The sequence below is a fragment of the Elaeis guineensis genome, chromosome 13 (assembly GCF_000442705.2).
Source record: "Elaeis guineensis isolate ETL-2024a chromosome 13, EG11, whole genome shotgun sequence".
Classification (NCBI taxonomy): domain Eukaryota; kingdom Viridiplantae; phylum Streptophyta; class Magnoliopsida; order Arecales; family Arecaceae; genus Elaeis; species Elaeis guineensis.
In genome coordinates, this window is record NC_026005.2 from 10,650,968 (window position 1) to 10,670,607 (window position 19,640).

General features: G+C 35.7%; 1 protein-coding gene across 1 annotated transcript; it reads left to right on the forward strand.

Annotated features, from left to right (window-relative positions):
* Positions 1–2,523: 2,523 nt before the first annotated feature.
* On the forward strand, positions 2,524–7,694 carry LOC105056607 (glucomannan 4-beta-mannosyltransferase 1). Its single transcript, XM_010938863.4, has 10 exons — positions 2,524–2,596; positions 2,697–3,040; positions 3,107–3,205; positions 3,374–3,626; positions 4,149–4,259; positions 4,742–4,878; positions 5,378–5,491; positions 6,244–6,443; positions 6,851–7,045; positions 7,156–7,694. Exons 1-10 carry the CDS (start codon positions 2,590–2,592, stop codon positions 7,319–7,321), a joined length of 1,626 nt encoding a protein of 541 aa, XP_010937165.1. The 5' UTR covers positions 2,524–2,589; the 3' UTR covers positions 7,322–7,694.
* The last annotated feature ends 11,946 nt before the right edge of the window (positions 7,695–19,640 follow it).

Genomic DNA, 19,640 nt, shown 5'->3' on the forward strand with positions numbered 1-19,640 from the left:
TCTTAGCAAGCAGTGCTCTAAAGGTAAAGTGCCCTGGCACTATTTGTTACCACCTTTCTCAATCAATCTTGGGCCGCAAGTGCACTTCATTAAATGTACTACTACATTACTCTTTTGACAAGTGTATCCCATCTTCTGTTGCTTCTGAAGCAATATGGACCTTCAATGACTGGTTGGTTCTCTGTAGTCACTCTATTCTTCTAGAATTCGGACGAGTGTGGACAAACATCAGAAACATCCCTAGTGACATCTAGGCCCCTTTCCTCCCTTGCAGCCGTAAAAAAAGGAGGGAGAGAACAAATTCTTCCCAGCTACAACGTGTTCATCTCTTATCCTTGGCTTTTGATGCTGCCTTATTTCCTTTGCAATCCTATTACCAGGTGATCTTATTACCTATTATCATCACAGCTCTATTTTTAAGCTGCAAGGAATGCAAGGACCCTAACAACATCACTGCTCGTACCTCATTTGCTCTGATTTCTGTAACCTGGAATCTGAAGTACTGATGGTCTCTGTTTTTGGGTTGTTCACAGGCCCTTTCATGTAGCTTTTTATCTCCCTGTAAACCTTCATCCCCTGTAAATAGCTCCAGTTAATAATAAATGACGGGTGGCTATTCCTTTTTACAGCCTCCCTTCCCTTCAAAAAAAAAAAAAAAAAAATGGTGTACCATTACTATACGCCATCAAAACTTATTGCTAGCATCATTAGAGTATGATTTCTAATCCAATTAAACTGAGTGATTGCTCCAAAGTTCTGTCACCTTAAATCAATGACCACTGGGAACATACGGCTGCTAGCGAGGTCCAGCAATGTGGAGAAAATGATCACATCAATGGAGACAGGAGCAGCAGCTAATTGACACGAGTGAGCAAATCAATGGCCTTGGTGTGACCCTAGTCCCCAGCTAATGCTTTCAAATAGACTCGGAAGAGATCCAAGGCCAAAAAGGTGCAATAAGAAATTGCCAATTGTTCAGATATGCGAGAGCATGTGCCATGCTGTGAATCATTATAGTCCCAACATCAGAAACAAACAGACTAAACAGTATTCCCATGATCTGAAACCTTGTCCATTAGTACCTATGTTCAGATCTCTCCCATGAGACTGGCTTGGGATTCTTTTGAAAGATCTTTGTTCTTAGTTATGTATGTAAGAAAAGCAATGTCAAAGCTTTATGTCTAAACCATGTCCAACTAAACATAAAAATAATGTCACAGTGCCCTCTCATCAGCACCATATGCCCATGTCTCCCAGATGCCAAAGCTGTTCAAATTGGTCCTACAGGGACCATTAGCTGATCGTGGCAAGCATGACCTTCGTCATAAGCATGCACATCCATGTAGATAGTGGTCCCTGTAGATAGGCCAAACAATGGCCTATTTGCCTTTTCGCAAGGTTTTGCTGTTTGCTGTTTAACATGGATGTTTCACAACGCAAAAGAATAGCAAAGTAGGATTGGTGTCCTACTAAATTCTTAAATATCAACATGCTTAACGTAATTACAGTACTAAATTTATCAGATTTGAACAAAGCTTATTAGTTGGTGGGGCTGGAGGTTGATGACTGGAGATAACATGCCGTGCGGTGGACCAGGCAAGTAGTCTTGCCTCATTGATCAGGAAAGAAAATGACTAGAGCATCACCAATCTGGAAAAATATCACCAAACTTTTGGATCTTCTCTGGCTTGGCATCGACTGCTCTATCAAAGAAGGGTCTGAAATCTTATTCTGGAAGGAATCATGGCTAGGCGATCTCTCTCTTGAAAGTCTCTTCCCAAATCTATATGAGGTTGCTGTAAACAAGAGCCATGTCAAATGATACTCTTGTCAAATGATCTTAATGAATCTTCTCCTGTTTTTGCATTAATTAATTTTTTTGTCTTAACAAATAACCATTCGAGTATCATTTGACCTATTACTTTTTTTAAGTTATTACCTTTGAAAAAAAATTAATATTCAATTTATTTTGAAAAGAATAATTTTTTTTCTAAGATATTAATTCAAAAGGATAACAAAGTATTTTATATTTAAAATGGACGTTATTTGTTAACAAGGTTCGTCGAGAATCTAATGGGAGAGTATCGATGCAAAAATATGATAATGGAGATGTACATATGCAAATACTAATTTTTGGAAGCTAAATATACAATAATCCATATTTGCAACGACTTATGTGCGGACTTTTTAAAAAATAATAATAATAAAGAGCAGTGAAATCCCTACCATTTTATTAACTTTGTGCAGTTGGCTAACAGCCTAAGAAAAAGAATTAATAGCGGACTTACTAACTTTTGACATGCAAGTTAGTAACCGGCATCTTTCCCACAAATTATACATAGATCTTAGTTCTGATTTCTAGGGCTTAAACCCTAGATGCAAAGGAGTAATAATTGCCACAATAATGAAATGATGATAGCATCAGCTGGAGCCGTAACGTGGTCTCGAGCCTGGCTAGATCCAACATATGTTCAAAAAGCCCATCAACTCGATATAAAAGGCCCAAAACAGTCGTAAGGAACTCGTTCCGTAGCCTCTCTTCTCCAGCAACACCTGGTACATTGGTGTTCGGAGGAGAAGGCCAAGGTGATGGAAGGTACGCTCTGGAGTCCTCTCCACCTCTTCGAGTACATTTTGACATGCCAGCTTAAGTATTTCTCAATACTAATCCTGACATCTCTTCTATTGAAATGTAGCCAATAACTTTCATCCTTTCATGCTTTCAATTGCTCGGGCCTGCGAGATAATCCTCTCATCGCCGGTCGCCGACCTCCTGAACAAAATTGGGTTGATATGGAGGCAGGTCAGGGCCATGGTGGTCATCCCAGTGATGAAGGCTGCTGTTGTTGCGTGCTTGATCATGTCGGTCATGGTGCTCGTCGAGAAAGTCTCAATGGGCCTTATCAGCCTCTATGCAAAGCTGTTCCACCGGAGACCTGAGAGGATATACAAGTGTGACCCCATAGCTGAGGATGAGGAGCTTGGCACCCTAGCCTATCCTATGGTCCTTGTCCAAATTCCCATGTACAATGAGAAAGAGGTAGCCAAGCTCACCATCTCTCTCTCTCTCTCTCTCTCTCTCTAATATTGGTGTAATACATGGCAGGTGTACCAGCTGTCCATAGGAGCTGCATGCAATCTATCGTGGCCTAAAGATCGCATTATAATACAAATACTGGATGACTCAACTGATTTAATCATCAAGGTATGATATGATTTGCAGCAATGGAAAATATTGGTGAATTCATGAAGGCATGGTTCATGTCCTCATGGAAACTGATAGCCAGCTAATCCCTCTTTAATTCGAATCCTGCAGAAGTGTTCTTTATCCATTGTAATTTATGAACTAATGATTCTGTCATTTGAGTTTCAGGATTTGGTGAAAAAGGAATGTGAGAAATGGTTCGGCATGGGAAACAACATAAAATATGAGACGAGGGATAATAGGAAGGGATACAAAGCTGGTGCGCTGAAAGAAGGAATGAAGCACAGTTATGTGGAGACTTGCGAATATATTGCCATGTTTGATGCTGATTTCCAACCTGCACCTGATTTTCTCACGAGAACTGTCCCTTTTCTTGTGCATAATCCTAGCATTGCTCTTGTACAAGCTCGTTGGAAGTTCGGTAAGTTTGCATAATTATACCTAAGTGTGAATCTTCTCGTGCTAAACAGTCGCTTTTGTGCTCATAGCATAGAATTGCTTGTTGCTTCCTATATCAATTGAGTAGAAACTTTAGTATCTTCATGCATGTTGATGCGGTACTTATGGTACAATGTTTGGACCATTACAATTTTACACGATACATCATGATAGTTTCCACTTTCATTTAGGAGTCATCATTAATACTCCTACAGAATTCTCCCTTCCATTTGTCACTGTAATTATTGTAGTCAAATATTACCTTTCTAACCTCCTATTGAGTCATCAATATTAATTTTCAGCCGTTATATGTGGCCTTAACCCTATTGAAGACAATGTATAACATATGCTAACTCCCTTTGGGGAAGAAATAGTCATTTTTTTACTATGTCTAAATTCAATATTTATCCTCTCAGAAAAAATTTAAAGTTTATCTTTTAAGTACATTTTTCAGAAATTTTGATTGTAGAGTAGTTGATAGATTTCTTTCTGATCGGTTTTGCAGTGAACGCAAATGAATGCTTGATGACAAGAATGCAAGAGATGTCAATGGATTACCACTTCAAGGTGGAGCAGGAATCAGGTTCTACATCATGTGCATTCTTCGGCTATAATGGTATATATATATTTCCTTCAAATTATGTTAATATTAGAGACCATGTTAATTAGATTTTAGGATTCTTATCAAGCAACCATATCTCTCAGGTTATATGAAGAATCACGTATTACATAACAGGAAAAAGGAAGGGAAAAAAGGATAAAAAACCTTCTAATATCTACACATATACAAAAGGAGTATATGCTTGAACAATGAATTGCAAATTTTCATGATAATTAGTTGTTTAAAAGTAAACAGAATCAGTTAACAATTCATGCGTATATGCTTGTATTCTGTCATCAGGCAGCATGCAAGAAGCTTCTGATGAATTGTCCAAGCTGATAAATAGATTCTTCATTAATAAAGAAGAATTCTTTATTCAATGCATAAATAATACTTCAAGCAATCCCCTACCTAGTTTGAATAATATCTTATATGATAATTGAGGGACGGGATGCATCAATAATACTCACATATTCTCCAAATCTGTTCATTTAAAGGGACTGCTGGAGTATGGAGAATCCAAGCAATAAATGAAGCTGGAGGTTGGAAGGATCGAACTACCGTAGAAGATATGGACTTAGCAGTAAGAGCAGGCCTGGGAGGCTGGAAAATGATTTACGTTGGCAGCATCAAGGTACTACTTTCAGTAGAACTTTTGTTTTAGAATCTAGAAATCATGCAGCGTATATAATGGTCACCATCATAATATGGGATCACCACAAACAATATTTGTTCAATAACATCTTAATGATTAATTCTTATAATTGTAAATGGCACTCGAGGCACAGATGCCAACCGTATCCAAGGACCACAACATATCAAACCTCCTTTTTCCTATGTTACTTGTTCAAAGTTTTATTGTTATCAAATTAAAAGGACATTACTATGTTCTAATTACCTTTTGTTTCCTTTTCTAACCATGATAAATGTTTAATAATTGATCACAGAGAGATGAAGGCATGCATGTTATTTACTTTTGAAGCAAGAAGGAATATATTATATTTTATGTAAAAGTTTCAACTTCATAAAATTGTGCATTTTTTCTCGGCTTTTTTTTTTTTTAAACATGATTATCCGATTTCCTTTTGGACGTATAACTAATACCTCTCATGGGCCCAATTATGGCTTGTTAGGTCAAAAGTGAACTGCCAAGTACCTTCAAAGCTTACCGCTTCCAGCAACACCGCTGGTCATGCGGACCTGCGAATCTTTTCCGTAAAATGCTGTGCGATATCGTGAAAGCGAAGGTAAGGTGGTTCCTTTTTTTCTCTGATAAATCCAAAACATAGGTGCAATCACATACACATATGCTTATAGATGATAAGTGCCATAGTAGCATAACATCAATCAATTATAACAACTTAGAATCTCATTCAAAAAAGCTTTGTACAACTATCAAAGATCTATTAAGTGCATAATTGATAAATCAGGATGTTCTGATTTGGCTAAAAATCAAAATCTATTCAAATCTAATCACATTACCATAAATCTAATCATAAATATCATAATCAACCTGTAGTCAACTCAAATAGACCAGTGCTACAATGTTCCATACTCCATATAGGATATGGGCCGGATTTACTCCGATATTATTTGTAATAATTTAGAATCTCATTTAAAATGACAGTTAGATAGTGTCAGCTGGATTTTTTGATCTTGTACAAATATTCAGGATCTATCCAGTGTATGGTTGATATGGGACTATATACATACCGATACAAACCTTCGCATCTAATTTACAACAACATATTTTGACATATTTTGTTCAAATTACGGCATGATTGCACCAGTTTTAAAACACAACTCTGGTTTGTTACCACTACCGGCTCTAAGGCAACCAGAATTTAGCTCAAAATTTTGCAAAAGAAAATGAAGTTAGCAGTGCCCATTCTTCAATAATTTAAAAAATATGTAGGATGTCATGCATCTTACCATGTAAAGATTGTGACTTTCTAGACGGAGTCTGATCTAATGGTGTTTCATTTTCTCCTGTGTGCAGAAAGTATCGATATGGAAGAAATTCTACGTGATCTACAGCTTTTTCTTAGCACGAAGGGTCCTATCAAACTTCGTCACCTTCTTCTTTTATTGTGTGGTGATCCCGCTATCAGTTTTCTTCCCCGAAGTTAAAATTCCCAGATGGGGGATGGTCTATATTCCATCAACAATTACCATCCTCAATGCAGTTGGAACTCCAAGGTTTGAACCATAGAACTCTTTTTTACTTCTACAGTCTAGATGTTCTTGCATATGTCAACAAAGAAGAGAGATTCTTGTTATCATATCTCTTAGCAGTTATACTATGTGCTAAAAATGTTTCTGTTTTTCACCACAAACAAGAGGAAATTTCCCTGACATGTTAGATTTGTACTACATGCACCATTGGATTTACATGTCTAGTATATTAACATCACAAATACTCTCTCTCTCTCTCTCTCTATCTCTCTCTCTTTTATGTAAATTAATATCAGAAATGCTCATGCTTACATGGTCAAAAAACTTTGCAAAATTTCAGTATATTTGAAAATTATGGACAGTGCATGAATATGGGCACTTTCCTTTTCACACAATAAATCTATTTACACTTGTTTTTTCTGATATTGCAGCTCTTTTCACCTAATTATTTTCTGGATCTTATTTGAGAATGTCATGTCCTTGCATCGATGCAAGGCAGTCATCATCGGTTTATTAGAGGCAGGGAGAGCTAATGAATGGGTTGTTACTGAGAAATTAGGAGATTTGTTGAAGACAAAATCAAACATTAAAGTTGCAAAGAAGTATCGATCCAAGTTCTGGGAGAGGTAAAGCTATTGACATCATTCCTCGTAGGCAGGAATTTAAATTAATCTAACTTGAAGAACTCAAATGGATTGCTCATTGCTGATTGAACATTATGGTCTTTGTTCACCAGATTGCATTTCCTGGAGCTCGGGCTTGCGGTGTATCTCATGATATGTGCATGCTATGACTACTATTTCCGAAAAGATTACTACTTTGTGATCCTTTTTCCACAAGCCATGGCATTTGTTATCATGGGCGTCGGTTACATTGGCACCATCATCCCCAGTGACAACTAGATGACAGTCTTAGCTCCTGTGACAAATATCCACAGTGCTCCTTTTCCATTTCCATGCAATTCATTTGTGCCTTCAGCCATCCATTGCGTTTGTTACACCGGTTTCAATAAAAGGAATGGCTCAATTTTATGCTGAAGAGAATCATCAACTTATGTATGTGATGAAATATTATCTGAAAATTGGGACAAAATAACCATATTGGAGAAAAAGGATGACACCTTGGGTAGGCTGTCTGCTGAAATAGGGAAAGAAAGATTTTGATTTTCCTTTTTCTTTTTCTTTTTTGGTTATTGCAAGGGGAGATGGCTTGTGTTTTCTTCACTGCTGCAGAAGTGTTGAACAATCTTGATGGAATGCAATTGCTTAAATATTACTTGTTTTTTCCTCGATATAATAAAAACTAGCAAAAGAAGCAAATTTGAATGGATATATTTGGTGCATTTATTGTTATGAATTAAGGTGATGCAGTTCCAGTGATGTCTAAGAGAAAGATAAATCTAAAAAATTACCATATGCTAAATTATGTTTAGTGGATTTAGTAGTTCATGCCATTACTGGCCTCCTGGGATAACAATGATATTGAGTATCCTCTCCTTAATTTAATTCTTTTGACTACTTATAAATTCTCTTCCAAAAAAAAAAAAACAAAAAACAAAAAACAAAGGTCTACCTATGAACAGTAATCAGATGAGACCAAGTCACCGCCTGCTTACCAAATTACAAATGCAATCTATGAGTGCCAGCAGGATCCAGAGAAATGTTAACTGCACTGAGAGAGTCAGGGGTCAGATCTTTTCCTGACAACATTTGTACTATTTCTTTCATTTTAATAAAGCTGGAGGAAGTTTCACTTCTTCCTCCGTTGCCCTTAGAAAAAAAAAGGGAAAGACAAAACAGAGGGACAGGTGGGGGAGGGATTGACCCAGAGGACTCAATAAAAATGACCTTGGTAGGCCACCAATTGTTTCTTTTCTGTGCGATGCAGGTTTGGGGGATTTTAACGGAGACGAACATGCAACCCCTGTTTTCTTGTTTTGATGAAAAGGGACTGACACTGGATTCTCTCAAGAGATTCTTATTCTTATTCCTCCTAGATGTGGTCACCACTTTAACAATACAAGTTTGATTCTATCCTGTATTTTTAATCATTCTTGATTTAATCTTTGTTATTATAATACAAACTACTTGAGTCATGGTCTGCAATTGTAAACCTTCATCCCTACCAAGTGATGCTACGATCATTGTATGAATGTGTGTTTAATCCCATATCGGCTATATATTAGGTAGATGTAGGATGCTTATATAGAGCCAAAATAGCATTTCTAGATATTTTTTTGTTTTAGGTGAGAATCTGAGTTGCTAATAAATAGTATTAGGATGGATCTGGCCCATGACCTATATGTGAAATATGGGATATTGAAGCATAAGCCAAGTTAGGTAGCTTGGTGAGGAGGAACCGAGAGTGTAGTTACTCTTGCTTAAATGAATGAAAGGGAGCAACTTACCAATTCTCCACGTTTTTCATCATGTACAACCAGTCCATCCTATATCTTACTAAATCTCCATGTTGATCACATGGCTGGCAAACGAGTCCCGGTGCTTGCCAAAACCGGCTTAGAAAATACTTATCTAATTGACCAAGTCTCATCTTTCTCTGGAGAAAAAGATGACCAAGTCTGATCTAAGTTCACACTAAATCCAAGCTAGACGAGACCTATCTCTGATAGTTCTACTCCAAGCGCATCTTGGATTGGTCATCTGATCAATCTGGTTGGGTTGGCCTGGATACTTCATTTTAGAAATATGGGTTAACTTTGAGTTTAGATTGGACTGTGTTCAGATTGGGTGACGTGTACCTGAGAATTCCACCTGATGCCTCCAGATTTAAATCAGTCGTGTCATATTTTTCAAGCTAAACAGAATCCAAGTTGGATGTATATATACCACCCCATCGTCCCCAAAATTGCAAGTTGGCAGGTAGTGTTTGAGTAAGCCTAATCTCCAGGTTGCAGCCTTAGTTTTTTTATTGATGATAACTACTTTCGCACCTTAGCGCACATGGGTATGCATCAAAAACATCAAACCAAAGAGAGCACATTGATTCAAACGGTTTGCCAGATTGATTAGGCATAGACCTCATACCCCCATGATGGGCCAAATGAGAATGGAGACATATAAATAAATCATAACACCGGCGCAAATTGTTTACTCTTTGTCGCACATGGATGTTTTTCCTTCAACAGCCAACGAACACATGGATGGTTTACTTATTTGATAGAAGCCAAGGAACAATAGTGTACCAAGCTCTCAAGAGTACAATGCTCGTGAAAATAGCTCTATTATTTGCAAGTTTGGATTCATTCAGATCTCTGATTGCATGCATATGGTCAACAATGGACCAAAAAATAATTGGATTTCACAGCTGTAGACTCTGCAGCGTGATTCCCCTCTTGCATCATGCCAATGACAGAGATTTAAACAATTTGAGTGATTGAATGAGTAAAAAAGAGGTGGTTTGCTAATGCGATGTGATTCTTCTTGCAAATATTTTGACATTACTTCGACACGAGGAATTGGTGAATTATTAAAATGATCGGTTTTCGGTTTTTTTTTTTTTTTTTTTTACAGAACAAGGGGGCCAAAAGCATGCTTGATTATATATTTACAGATTGTATAAACATCCTCAAGACGTGTATCGTAAGGGAGGGACCCTGGCACAAAGTCATGCTCTCCAGGGTGTTTGGCACCTTTGACTGCTATGAAAACATTAGAAACCTTGGGCTATGAAATGCAGCCGTAGAAGAGTAGTGATTGTAGGCCATGCTAATAAATTATGAGTGCGCTTGAGCTAAATGTGAGAGTGGAAGCATGCATTGTATGAACACATGCGGCTGGACGTTTCAAACCGCACTCATACTTTTTTCCCTTTCTCTTGGGTATGGTACTCATTTTTCATGCCCCCTCTCTCCTGTCATCTTTTATGCCCACTCATTTTTCATCCCATCAAGCCAGCATATTTTCTATTTATTCATGTAACATTTTTATTTATTTCTATGGACCAAGTATTTATTGTCCAGAGGTTGGTGTTTATCGTGCCTGCATTAGTATTTATGTGGTGCTTACTCCCGGTATATTTATGTTTATTTTGAGAACTTAATGTTTACCCCTCCAAATTTTTTGTTTATCCTCTTCCCTTGTTGTTTACAACGAGGTAGTCCTCATTTGACTGAAGATAGCTGGATCTTTTTTTGTTTTATTTCTATGATATCTATATTTATTCTCATAATAAAAAGGGGATATATAGATCTTAATAATTATGTTTAAAGGCCTGTTCAACACTGCATCTATTATGCGAAAAAAATCTCGGCTGCCTAAATCGAAGATACTAACAAACGTTGGTCAATCGACTTAAGGGTCAGCTACTGATCTATACATTGATCATGGACCTATGCATCTGCTATCAACTCTTATTGTCAGCATCTTCCATCTATTGGACACCGATCCAAACTTCAGATGCTGATCCCCCCTCGGTTGCCGACCCGTGTATTTGCTATTGACCCCTATCTCCAACAGTACGTGTCGCAAGCTACCGATCACGTTATCTCTGGTTCTTGTTTTGACTGCTATATTCAAAAAGGTTGATATGAAACTCCTGCATATTCCCTTCAAATCATGCAACCTTTGGGAATAGCTAGCCACAGGCTGGATAAGGCAACTACAATTGTCCTAATCTTGGAAAATCAAATCGAAAATCTCGAAACGGTACATACAAAGGAGTCGGAGTGGCCTCTAACTCTTTTCTCTTATGGCTTTTACTTTAATCTATAAATAAAGATAGCTTGAAAACCCTCAAGGTATGCAACTTTTTCCTCTCTCATGCGCTCCTTCCTATTTGTTCTTCAAATTTTTAACTTAAGTATTGGAGACTTTCCATCGAAATCAACCCCGACTACAAACTTATTTTGCAGGTTCGACTGCCATTACCATCGATCACTACTCCTTTCCGACCAATCCGACATGAAGAGCCAGAAATCTATAACAACAACATCCATATTGGCGACTGTGATCTAAAAGCTCAAATATGAAAGGAGTTGCAGATTGAAATTGTGCTAGGTGAATGTGGTATAGTTCGAGGAAGGCTAGAGTTATGAATCTAAGATGAAGCCTCAGTAAAACAGAGTTCTAGGATGTTAGTTGGCCAATAGTTACCATTACTAATTTATGGAAGGAGTGGAATAGCTACATCGATCTAACCACGATTTAAAGCATGAAGAAGTGCAGTAATTACACTAATTATGTTACTACCCATATCATTATCCAGAGCATAAGAGGATCTGTACAACTACTTAGAATATAAGAGTAGTAGAAGAAAAATAATTATATGTACAACAATAATGGTTGATATGGTATATGTGAAATAAATGATCTAATTGGAAGAAAAAAGATTTTTCTTAACTCATTTAATTTGAGTTTTTCAAAAAAGAACTAAAATTTTAAAAGTGAGGCTTAAGTTGATTTTCGTTCATTGATCCTTCACACTTCATAAACTAAGGTACATGACCCTTATTTATAATACTAATAAAATCTTCCCTTTCACAATTTGGGTTGGGCTTCTCCTCTAATTCAAATTGGACTAAATCTTCAAAAAAAAGATTAATTTAAAAAATCATAAAAAAATAATAAAATCCTATAAAAGATAGATCTCGATTGACTTTTACGTCGAACTTGCTTACTGTCACTCTATTTAATTCTTTACGAATTGAGAGATAATATTCTCTAAAAATCTTTCTCAAAAAAAAAAGTTTTGATTTAATTAATCTATTTTGAAGCCCAAATAATAGAATTTCAGCTCTATTCAATGCCATAGGATGTTATTCCAAAATTGTAAATCTCAAAAAGATATTCAATTTAAATAATAATAATAATAATCTCATTTGGGCATTGCATGCTCAAATTATAGCCTCTTTGAAATTTAGCATACCATTTAACCTTCTCATGTGGTAGATTTGGCTCTTGGACTTTATTCAGCTCGATCTGTAGTGGTCAAATTGATCTACATTGAGTGTAGTGATCGTCTTGGACAAACAAACCCATAAAGATATATTTTAAAAGTTAAGTAATAATATCTATCCAATGGTTAATGGGAACTATTTATAAATATTAGATTGCAATTCTTTTACCGTTTAGAGAATCAGATTTTATATATCTTTATCGCTAATTTATTGTTGACTTTATCATTTACAATTCCTTTTAATTGCTTGCATTTTATCTTTCAAATGCCCTAATTTTAGTTTTCGAGTAGGATCCTAATTTATCGATAACGATAAAACACCTCTCAGCCGCCCTAGCTACATCTTGCTTTTCATCCTCATAGAGCATTAGGATAGAAAAGCTTTTCAAAGATCAAGACATCTGGACTAGATCCATGCTACTATTATCATCACAGTCCTTTTATCTCCTTTTCGATTGTCTAGATACTAATAGCATGCCTATGCACAACCTAGCTGTCGGGCTTGTTACCTCTAGACTATCTCTTGACAGAAACGAGTAATAGTAGTACCAAATTTTTTTTTCTACTTACATTACATATTAAGGTAGCAAGGATAAAAGAATTGCTATAGCTCAGCATCTAACAATTCTGTTAATCCGAAAAATTTTACTAAGTCTATATGCTGGCTGTTGAATATAGAGAGAAAAAGATGAATTTTTATTTTTCATATATTGTATGGGTGGAGTAGTCTCCATTATATACAATAATTTTATTTTTTACCAAAAAATATCACAGCTCATAGCCACCTTAACTATCTCTTATTAGAGTATCTAATTAGAAAAATATATTACAGCCCATAGCCACCTTAACCATCCCTAATTAGAGTATCTAGTTACGGAAACACAACCTACTTTCCAACACTCCCCCTCAAGATGGGACGAAGATATCATGGAGTCCCATCTTGTTACAGATAAATGTAAAAACTGGAGTGCTAAGCCCTTTCGTATAAATATCAGCTAGCTGTTCTGAGGATTTGATAAACGAAAGGCAGATAACATGCTGATCTAGCTTTTCTTTAATAAAATATCGATCAATCTTAATATGCTTCATCCGATCATGCTGAATAGGATTATTAGCAATATTAATGGCTATCTTATTGTCACAGAAGAGAGTCATAGAAAAAGCTCGAAAAAGATGCAACTTAGTCAGGAGTTGTTTTAACCATATAACTTCATAGACCCCTTGAGCTAAGGCCCGATATTCAGCTTCAGCACTGAAACGAGCAACCACGTCCTGCTTCTTGCTGTGCCATGTCACAAGATTACCATCTAAAAAAGTATAATAGCTTGAGGTAAACTTTCTATCATCCAAAGCTCCAGCCCAGTCAGCATTAGTATACCCCTCGATCTTAAGGTGCCCATGACGAGAAAATAGAAGACCACGTCTAGGACACCCTTTAAGATAACACACAATCCGATAGACAGCTTTCTGATGTCTCTCATAAGGATCGTGCACATACTGACTTACAACACTAACATCAAAGGTGATGTCAGGATGAGTATGAGAAAGATAAATCAGTCATCCCACGAGGTATTGATATCTCTCCCGATGAATTGGAGTACCACCATCTGCCATAAGACGATGGTTCTACTTAATGAGAGTAGCCGTAGGTCTATAACCCAGCATACCTATTTCTGTTAATAAGTCAAGCACATACTTTTGCTGAGAAAGAAAAATATCATGAGATGATCTAGCAACTTCAATCCCAAGAAAGTATCTCAAAAGATTAAAATCTTTGACTTCAAATGACTGAGCTAAACGAGTCTTTAGACGATTAATATCTAGAAGATCTACACCCGTCAGAATTATATCATCAACGTACACTATTAAAATTGCAACCTTCCCACTGTTATGTTGAAAAAATATAGTATGATCAGCATTACTTTGCTAATAACCCTTTTCTAGTACTACACATCAAAACCTATCAAATCAAGTTCGAGGTGATTGTTTCAAGCCATAAAGTGAGCGACATAGCTGACACACCTTTTCAGCAATTGCAGCACTAGAGAAATCTGGAGGAATTTTTATGTACATCTCCTCCTGATCTCCATGTAAAAAGGCATTCTTAACATCTAATTGAAAAAGACGCCAACCAAAGTTAGCAACACAAGAAATAAGGATCCTCACAGAGTTAATCTTTGCAACTAGAGTAAAAGTTTTATCATAGTCTATTCTATATATCTGAGTATAACCTTTTGCTACCAATCACGTTTTGTAGCAATCAACAGTCCCCTCTGAAGTTTGTTTCACTATAAAAACTCATTTGCAGCCAACAGTTTGTTTTCCAGCAGGTAATGAAACAAGCTCCCATGTATTGTTCTTGACCAAAGCCTTCATCTCCTCAAGCATTGCCTCCTTCCATTTTGGATCTGTTATAGCATCCTTTCAGTGCGAGGAAAGAGAGATAGAAGTCAGAGATGCAATAAAAGATCTATATGAAGGTGAAAAAGACTCATAGGAAACAAAATCAGTAATATCATGACGATAACGAAAAGAAATAATATATGGACGAGAAGCTTTTCTATGAAAAATAGAAAGATGTAAATCAGTTAAAAAAATGTTACCATCATTATTATTGGAGGAGGAAGATACCAAAGCCAACTCTGAAGGAGACTGTTGGGTAATAGAAGAATACATACCAGGCTCTATAATAAGCTCTGTAACAAGTGAAGAAGACTGCTGCTCCTTCTGTCGATTAAAACTACTATCTGTAGAATTACTGTCTGATTGCTCCTGCTCTCCAGACTCCTGCTCAGACTCCCCCTCACGATTGCTGAAATCAGACGAAACATCGGGAGAGAAGAGAAAGTCAGATACCATAGTAGGTTGATTGGTGGGCACATCCATGGGATCACCGCTAAAGAATGCCTTAGACTCTCGAAATGTCACATCCATACTGACCAATATATAACGCTTGAAAGGGTAATAGTATTTATATTCTTTTTGAGTAGTAGAATAGCCAAACAAAAATACATTTGAGAGTCCAAGGATCAAGTTTACCAATCATAGATCGATGATCTCGAACAAAGCACACACACCCAAATACCCGAGGAGGTATAATAAAAGAAGATACTTCTTGTAGGCACTCAAGTGACGTGCGATATTATAAAGCTCGAAGAGACATCTGGTTAATAAGATAAGTTGTAGTAAGAACCGCCTCACCCCAAAGGTACTTAGGAACTCTCATAGTGAAGGACAAAAATCGAGCTACTTCCAATAAGTATCGATTTTTATGTTCAGCTACACCATTCTGAGCAGACGTATCAACACATGTAGTCTGATGGGCAATCCCATAAGCAGCTAAATACTCACATAATTTTTTATTCATGTACTCAATGCCATTGTCAGATCTTAGAGTTTTGATTGTGGTATTAAACTGAGTATTTACAAACTTGTGAAACTTTTTAAAACACCTGAGAACCTCATCCTTCATCTTTAGTAAATAAACCCAGGTCACTCTACTATGACAGTCAATAAATGTAACAAAGTACCGATATCCAAAAAGAAAAATAATGCTACACGGTCCTCATACATCAGAGTGAATAATATCAAAGATCTTAATACTTTGAGTGCCAGAAATAGGATAAATAGTTCATGTGTATTTAGCAAACTCATATGCATCACAAACTAATTTATGCTTGTCATAAATATTATATAAACTAGGAAAGACTCTTGCTAACATAGAGAAAGATAGATGCCCAAGCCTATAATGTTGTAACTGGAGTTCATGCACAGCATTCTCAGAAGAAGATACAACCAAGCCAGTTTTTAGATTACCTTTCTATCCTCTTTCAGTCAGATAATAAAATCCATCATGCATTCTACCATATCCAATCATCTCTCCTGTTGTCAGCTCTTGAAGAACATAATAGGTAGGAAAAAATGTTACTTTGCAATTTAAAGCAGCTGTAATGGAGCTTATAGAGAAGAGATTAGTGAAAAAACTAGAAACATGTAAAATTGAGGACAATATCATGGTTGATGTACAATTGACAGATCTTTTTTCTGACACGGTGGAGAAGGATCCATCAGCTATACATACTTTATCTTGACCAGAGCAAGGTGAATATGACACGAAAGACTTGAATTATCTTATTGATAAGTGATATATTTTTATATTTATTAAAAATATTTTTGATAATTTATGGTGCTAACATCTTTTTAAAAATCTAATTTTATGAATAAATTAGATTTTTTTATAAAAATAAATAATTTTAGAAAAAAATATAAAATTGGATATATTTATGAAAAATAATATATTAATTTAATTAAATAATTTAAGCATCAAAATAATATAAAATTTTTAAAAAATTTAATGCATATTTTTTTCAATTTTTCAGACAAAAATTGAAGCAAAAACAAAGCCAAAATACCCTAAAAATCCTTAAAATAGCCTCCGGTGCATGGTGGATCGGTCGCTTGGTCCATAAAGCCTAGATGCGGTCCACGAGAATAATTTTGCGGTCCACAGGCGCGGCTCATAGTGAAAGAAAGATTCTGGATACGATCCAACGGCTAACATCCATCCCGACCCAGATCTGATGGTCCACATTTGCTGTCGGTTTATAAGAGGAGGTTTTGCACGATTTGATGATCCAAAAGCGATTCATCACACGATCGAATGGCTGAGGATGCTTCTGATTGTGTTAAGGAGATATTTGGTGCAATCCGACAGCCCAGAACCATTTCAAACCTAGATTGGATGGCTATGGTTTGATCAAACTTTGATAAGGTTTAAAATATTAATTTTTGATCAAATCTAGGTGATCCAAGCCTGATTCAACGGTCAGAAAAATTTTTAAAAATTTTTATATGATTTCTAAGGGTTAGGACTCCTTTTCTATCAAAAAACTATAAAAAATTTATCTATAAATAGGAGGTCCAGGAACAAGCTTTGAGAGAAAAAAAAAATCAGAGAAAAAGCAAAAAAAATAGAGAAAAAAATCAAAGAGCTTTAGGGATCAAATATTGGGAGATTATGGAGTTAGAGAGCTTGATGCGTGGCTAAATTCTTTCAATTCAGAAATACGATGAAGCCTGTAAATAGATTTTTATTTTTATTTTTTTATATTTAATTTTAATACAATAAAATTATACTTTTATTTCATATCTTTTTATTTTTTTTTAGGTATTGATCCAGCCTACATGGCTTATACCCTTTATTGACGTATCGTGATCTCTGGATATGGTACGTACTTTGGAGAGCTAGATCGTAGTATATGAGATTAAACCTTAGATCTTATAATTGAATTTAGATAGTTTATACTCCAACAAGATGAGCTGTGATCTACTGATACAGTCCGTATCCCTTAGAGATAAGCTATGCTAATACTTTAATCACAAGAATTAATATTATAATATAAAAAAAATAAAATCTAATTTGCATGATGGATTCAAAATTTTTAAGTTATTTCTCTGAATTATTTTCTTTCATAAATTAATTCACACTTTTAATTTAATTCTTGCTATTTTATTTCTTTTTAGATAATCCCCCTAGATCTCCGTGAAAACGGTCCTTACTCACCCTATCTATATAGTTTGAGTTTGTTTTTATTTTTGACTGCCTACGATAGCGATCAAATTTTGATACTGTTGCTGGAGATCTAGGTATGATTATTTTTAAAATTTTTTTTTCTTAGTTTCTTTCTAACTTGCTTAGTTCCTTAGTCAAACTTACTTTCTTAAAAAAAAAAATCTCTATATTGACACCTCATAATCTACTTAAGGAATTAGATATTTAATTACAAAATTTAAAAAGTAAAATAAATCAATTTACTCTTGACTAACTATCAAATCTGATCACAAACCACCATCCTGCATATTGTATTGACCTAAATCTTAACTTAAAATCAATTAGACGTTAGTCTCTGAGGACTTTCGAGCTCAATAGGACAAGGGATCCAAAGAGTTGGATCAAATTAGAGCTAGTCAGTTTGACTGGTGTCTAGAAAAGTAGTTCAGAGACTATGTCCTGAAGGAAGGTGGTTATTTAATTGATTTCATTCGCTTATCTAGCCAACTCAGTTGGTATCTAAGAAAAGCAACGAGGGGACCCCCACCAACCTTACACTTACCTAACCAGTTGAGTGGCTAATTTTTTACCTAGAGTGCTCAAAAATGATCTTGGTAGTTAGGAGCTGTCTAGATCTAGGGTTATCCCTAGCTAGGATTGATTGCATAATGTGATTACTAACCTACAAATTTTAACCCTAATTAAAATACTCTTCTCTAACATCTTTAGATTTAAGATTTCTTAGGAATCTCATCTCTAGAACTCTTCTTCTTCTCCTCTTTTTTTCTCATATATTAATATTAAAAAAAATTAAAAAATTAAAAAAATTACTAGGATAAAATAAAAATTGCCAGACACAATCTAAAATCGACAAGCTTATAAGGTTACTGAGGAAGAAATAGATTCCAATAGACAACCTAGAACTCTACTGGACCTATGTTATTTGATTAGCTCTGTCCAACCATCTAGAATTAGATCCTCGACTAATAATTTTATAATTGATTCTCAAATGATTAACATGCATCATACATTCACTGAAATTAAAAATGCATACATTTATTCAAGGAAGTTTGAAGATACTAGAGTTGCAATTTTGATCAATAAAATTGAAGCCTTAGAATTCAAAAGATATATCCAATTTAATCAAGTGCTAGCACCCATGTGCATTGGATGTGATGCACCAGATCATGTTGTAGAGGAGTATCCTTATTTGATGAACCCAACCCAAACTGAGCTCATACAGGAGAGTGCATTCAATAAAAGCTACATAAATGAACCTTATGCACTAATCTATAACCCAGGATCTGAAAGTCATCCCAATTTTATATGGTCACAAGATACAATATTAGGAGCCCATAATTTTTATCAACCCTATCTATGGCCCAACCAAACACTGAATGATCAACCAGGTTTAGATCCTGATGAAGGAGTTAACACATTAGAAAAGAGTCTAGATATCTTAGCGCAATCAACCTCAAACATTAAAAATATCCTCAATAATTTCATGCAAACTACTGACCAATTAATTAAATAATTGGGTCAATCAACTATAGCGGTTAGTAAACTAGAAGAAGATAAATTATCAAGCCAACTAGAGCATGACTCTAGAGTTCAGAATGGTCTAGAACTTAAAGACTAGTTCAATCAGTTGAGAACATTCAGGTCTGAGGAACTGAAGGAGATATCCAAAGTTGATAATAATGAGGTATCCACACCTAGTGATCATTACACTTAGCTAAACCCAAAATTAATTGTTG

Excerpts from the sequence above, each read along its gene's own strand:
- LOC105056607 (XM_010938863.4), top strand. Across the intron at positions 3,627-4,148 it reads ACAAGCTCGTTGGAAGTTCG|TGAACGCAAATGAATGCTTG; the intron begins GTAAGTTTGCAT and ends TCGGTTTTGCAG. Across the intron at positions 6,444-6,850 it reads AATGCAGTTGGAACTCCAAG|CTCTTTTCACCTAATTATTT; the intron begins GTTTGAACCATA and ends CTGATATTGCAG.